The 5000-nt window shown below is 46.2% G+C and overlaps 1 protein-coding gene across 1 annotated transcript in view; it reads left to right on the top strand.

The window, feature by feature from the left end:
• cacna1sa (calcium channel, voltage-dependent, L type, alpha 1S subunit, a) overlaps nt 1–5000 on the top strand; it is a 21039-nt gene that overhangs the window by 10301 nt on the left and 5738 nt on the right. The window contains exons 17-33 of the mRNA XM_062986486.1: nt 331–400; nt 473–605; nt 727–856; nt 992–1051; nt 1230–1336; nt 1448–1535; nt 1829–1936; nt 2109–2161; nt 2459–2605; nt 2748–2949; nt 3161–3319; nt 3453–3563; nt 3819–3902; nt 4002–4049; nt 4279–4305; nt 4506–4631; nt 4720–4785. Coding sequence (XP_062842556.1) covers nt 331–400; nt 473–605; nt 727–856; nt 992–1051; nt 1230–1336; nt 1448–1535; nt 1829–1936; nt 2109–2161; nt 2459–2605; nt 2748–2949; nt 3161–3319; nt 3453–3563; nt 3819–3902; nt 4002–4049; nt 4279–4305; nt 4506–4631; nt 4720–4785 — 1719 coding nt within the window. The remainder of the gene's footprint in view (nt 1–330; nt 401–472; nt 606–726; nt 857–991; nt 1052–1229; nt 1337–1447; nt 1536–1828; nt 1937–2108; nt 2162–2458; nt 2606–2747; nt 2950–3160; nt 3320–3452; nt 3564–3818; nt 3903–4001; nt 4050–4278; nt 4306–4505; nt 4632–4719; nt 4786–5000) is intronic.

The following is a 5000-nucleotide window of genomic DNA, read 5'->3' as shown; positions in this document are numbered from 1 at the left end:
ACTACACACCACCAACACACACACACTCACTACACACCATCAACACACACACACTCACTACACACCATCAACACACACACACACACACTCACTACACACCCACTACACACCACCAACACACACACACTCACTACACACTCACTACACACCACCAACACACACACTGTACAGCCGTGTATGAGGATTTGTGCCCAGTATTTGATTTGATGATGATTTTGGGGTGTTTTTGTTGATTCTGTGGTATTTAGGGGTGATAGGGGGTGATTTTAGGGGTGATTTGGGTCAGATCATTAATATCTGGACTGGATGTGATTTGTTGTTCCTGAGCAGCTGAAGGTGGACGAGTTTGAATCGAATGTGAACGAGATTAAGGATCCGTTTCCTCCCGCTGACTTTCCAGGTGAGAAAAAAACGTAAATTAAAATTAAGGAACCCTCCTGGTCAGAGGTTCTGAGCTGTTACCTGTGTGCAGGTGACGATGAGGAGGAGGAGCCTGAGATTCCCACCAGCCCGAGGCCACGCCCCATGGCTGACCTGCAGCTGAAGGAGACGGTGGTGCCTATGCCCGAGGCTAGCTCCTTCTTCATCTTCGGCCCTCAGAACAAGTACGGAGAGACACCAGCAGATCTTCATCCATCATCATCATCATCATCATCACCTGAGGTTCCATCACTTGAGGTTTCATCACCTGAGGTTCCATCACCTGTTCCTCTGATCTCTCACCAGGTTCCGTAAGCTGTGCCATCGCATCATCAACGCCACAACGTTCACCAACATCATCCTGCTCTTCATCCTGCTGAGCAGCATCTCCCTCGCCGCTGAGGACCCCATCGACCCCCTGTCCTTCAGGAACCAGGTACGCTCACCTGCAGCCCGGGGGGAGGGGGAGGAGCCTTAGAGTGAAACATCCGCTTATTATAGTACTGATGATGATACTGGTGATGTACTGGTGATAATACTGGTGATGTACTGGTGATGTCCTGGTTCACAGGTCCTGGCATACGCTGACTACGTCTTCACCTCGGTCTTCACTGCTGAGATCATACTGAAGGTGAGACTGGAACACACACACTCATAGCCAAAAGTATGTGGACGCTTCTTCTGAGTTCAGGTGTTTCAGCCTCAATAGGTTTAATAAATGAATGATGTAGGTGGATCTGCTGTTATCTGTGTATCTGAGTGTGATTGTGATGCGGAGGGTGGATTTGTTCTGTACCTCTGTGCTGTAGATGACGACCTACGGTGCTTTTCTACACAAAGGCTCCTTCTGCAGGAACTCCTTCAACATCCTGGATCTGATAGTGGTAGGAGTGTCACTGCTGTCTATGGGGATGGAGTGAGTAACACACACACACACACACACACACACACACACACAAGCTGGGCTGCTTCACCTCCTGTGCTGTGTGTAATAATGCCCTGTGTGTGTGTGTGTGTGTGTTTGTAGATCCAGTGCTATCTCTGTAGTGAAGATTCTGCGAGTGCTGAGAGTTCTGAGACCTTTACGAGCCATAAACAGAGCCAAAGGACTCAAAGTGAGTTTCTACACACTCACCCTCACACCAGTGTCCATCATTACCAACACCAACCATCACCAAACATCACCGACCAAACATCACCAAACACCCACCATCACCAAACTTCACTGACCATCACTGAGTCATCTGATTCAGTCACTTCTTCCTCTCAAACTTGTCTGTTTGTGTCTCTTCAGATTTATTTAAGTCTGAAGTTAGGGATTAGTTCTACTTTCATTTTAGTGACGTACATGTTGTAACTTAAACTCTGTGTGTGTGTGTGTGTGTGTGTGTGTGTGTGTATGTTTCAGCATGTGGTTCAGTGTGTGTTTGTGGCCATTAAGACGATCGGGAACATCGTGCTGGTCACCATGCTGCTGGATTTCATGTTCGCCTGCATTGGGGTGCAGCTCTTTAGGGTGAGGAACCGCAGAGCCCGTCATTATTATTATAGAATTGTTATTATAGAATTATTATTATAGAATTATATAATCATTATAGTTTTATTGCAGTCTGTACTCATTATAGTTTTATTGCAGTCTCCATGTGCTCAATCATTAATGATGCAGGATTCATTCTGTTCCTCTGCAGGGTAAATTTTACGCCTGTACTGATCCTCTGAAAATGACTGAAGCTGAGTGCAGGTACAGTTCTATATCACATCAGATTATTTTATTTGGGTGGGGGGGTGGAGGGGTGAGCCTCCTGCTTTTAATACAGCCTCAGGCAAAAATATGTGCACCCCTGCACTTTTCTGAGTGTAAATAACTTACCTTCTGCACGTCTTTATTCATGACTGAAGTTTATTTAAACCATGTTCCTCTACATCAGCAAATCAACAAAAAATTCAACCTAAAGCTTGGACTGTAATCGGGGGGTACAAACTTTTGGCGCTGACGATATTGATGATGCTGTGAGCTGATTGGTGCTGTTGTTGGTAGGGGGGCGTTTATTTATCACCAGGAGGGAGCTCTACACGAGATGGTGATCAAACAGAGGAAGTGGATCAACAGTGATCTGAACTTCGATAACGTACTGAACGGCATGCTGGCTCTCTTCACCGCCTCCACCTTCGAGGGCTGGCCCAAGTAACGGCACACACACACACACACACACACACACACACACACACACACACACACACATACACTCACTCACACACTCTAATAAGAGAGGAGTCCTGACTCCGCCCTGATTACCTGTGTGTGTGTGTGTGTGTGTGTGCTGCAGGCTGTTGTATAAAGCCATCGATTCCAACATGGAGGACGTGGGTCCTGTTTACAACAACCGTATCGGAATCTCCATCTTCTTCATTGTCTACCTCATCCTCATCGCCTTCTTCATGATGAACATCTTCGTCGGCTTCGTCATCGTCACCTTCCAGGAGCAGGGCGAGCAGGAGTACAAGAACTGTGAGCTCGACAAAAACCAGGTACACACACACACACCTGTACAGGTACACACACACACTCACACACATGCTCAGGTACACACACACACACACACACATGCTCAGTTTACAGGTTACAGGCACACTGCAGACACGTTTACAGGTTACAGGTACACCACAGTACTCAGTGTTGTACACACTAATCAGATCAGTAACAGTGTGTGTGTGTGTGTGTGTGTGTGTGTGTGTGCAGCGTCAGTGTGTGCAGTACGCTCTGAAGGCCCGCCCCCTGAGATGCTACATTCCCAAAAACCCCTATCAGTACCAGGTGTGGTACATCGTCACCTCCTGTTACTTTGAGTACCTGATGTTCCTGCTGATCATGCTCAACACCATGTGCCTCGGCATGCAGGTATTATAAACACTCGCATCCTCTGAGCTCCCAGTGACCCGCCTGCTGTTAGCATCCGTTATCTTTCATTATTTCTGTGTGAGCGTGGATGTCATTTCTGTGGTTTTAATTATTTTATTTGTTGTTTTCGCAGCACTGTAATCAGTCGGAACACATCACTCACCTCTCCGACATGCTGAACGTGATCTTCACCGTACTCTTCACCGTCGAGCTCATCCTCAAAGTCGCTGCCTTTAAAGTCAAGGTAACTACATTACCCATAATTCCACAGTCAACACTTCTGCTCAGAGCTGAAGGTCTGTAGATGGTTGGTGGTGCAGGAAGGTTTGTAGCAGGGACCATGTTTCTCATGTTGTATCCTTTAAGCCGATGCAGATATGAAGCTTACTTGACTGTAAACAGGGTTACTGTTCCAGCAGTGTGTTTTTGGTGTGTTTATTAAATAATTGAATGTTGTGTTGATGATGTGCACACATGGTGACCCTGTGGTCTCTCTCAGGGATATTTCGGGGACCCGTGGAACGTGTTTGATTTTGTGATTGTGGTCGGCAGCATCGTCGACGTCATTCTGAGTGAAATTAATGTAAGTTGTGTTATAATATCTGTAGTAATATAACATGTGTAATGATGTGATTATTAATATGGATTTAACTCTCTATCTCACCCCGTGTCTCTCTCTCAGGTGGCTCTGGCTGCGCAGGGTGGGCTATACTGTCTCACGGGATGTGAGGTACTTCTTTCATCTTTATTTCTTTGATCTTTATTTAATACAGCATACCTTTAATAGCCGTTTATCAGCCGTGCCGACACCCAGCTCACATTTGTCCTGTTTCACACACAGTCGTGAGTGACCTGCAATAAGAATGTGTGTGTGTGTGTGTGTGTGTGTGTGTGTGTGTGTGTGTGTGCGAGTGTGAGGTGGTTTGACGATGTTTCATGTGTTTGTTTCCTGTTGGTAGGAGGTGAACCCCATGCAGGAGATCGCGGTGAGTTCTCACCTTCACCTTCTCTAAACAGTCGTCAAAGTTATTCAACTCCTGTATAACCACTGTGAAAAAGTAACTGTGTGTGGGGGGGTGATTACTTTTTCACACTGATGCAGCTCTGTAGTTCAGAGTGTGTTCATCAGTATGTTATGAATGAATGAATAAATGTGACGTGTGTGTGTGTGTGTGTGTGTGTGTAGGACTCGGAGAACATGAGCGTCTCCATCACGCTGTTCCGTCTGTTCCGTGTGATGCGGTTGGTGAAGCTTCTGAACAGATTTGAGGGGATTCGGAACCTGCTGTGGACCTTCATCAAATCCTTCCAGGTCAGAACCCATGCGGAGTCGCCATTTACACGGATCAGAGTATTTCTACTAGTGTTTACAGTGTGTGTGTGTGTGTGTGTGTGTGTAGGCGTTACCATACGTGGCTCTGCTCATCGTCATGCTCTTCTTCATCTACGCTGTGATTGGAATGCAGGTGAGATACGTCATCATCATCATCACAACACACCATCACACACTATTTCAGCAATAGACTTACCATTTGCTTCAGTTCTCTCTGATGTGTTCTCATTTTTTCTGATGGCTTATAGCAGAGTTCCGTTCCAACACAGTGTTCTTCACTTTTTCCTCTAGTACAGTAGAGTGTGATTTGGAACACAGCCGTTGCTGTAGCTGTGAGTGTTTGTGAGT

This window comes from Trichomycterus rosablanca, chromosome 24 (assembly GCF_030014385.1).
Source record: "Trichomycterus rosablanca isolate fTriRos1 chromosome 24, fTriRos1.hap1, whole genome shotgun sequence".
NCBI classification, from domain to species: Eukaryota; Metazoa; Chordata; class Actinopteri; order Siluriformes; family Trichomycteridae; genus Trichomycterus; species Trichomycterus rosablanca.
The sequence above is the reverse complement of the archived record's forward strand: the minus strand, read 5'-3'. Positions and strand labels throughout refer to the sequence as shown.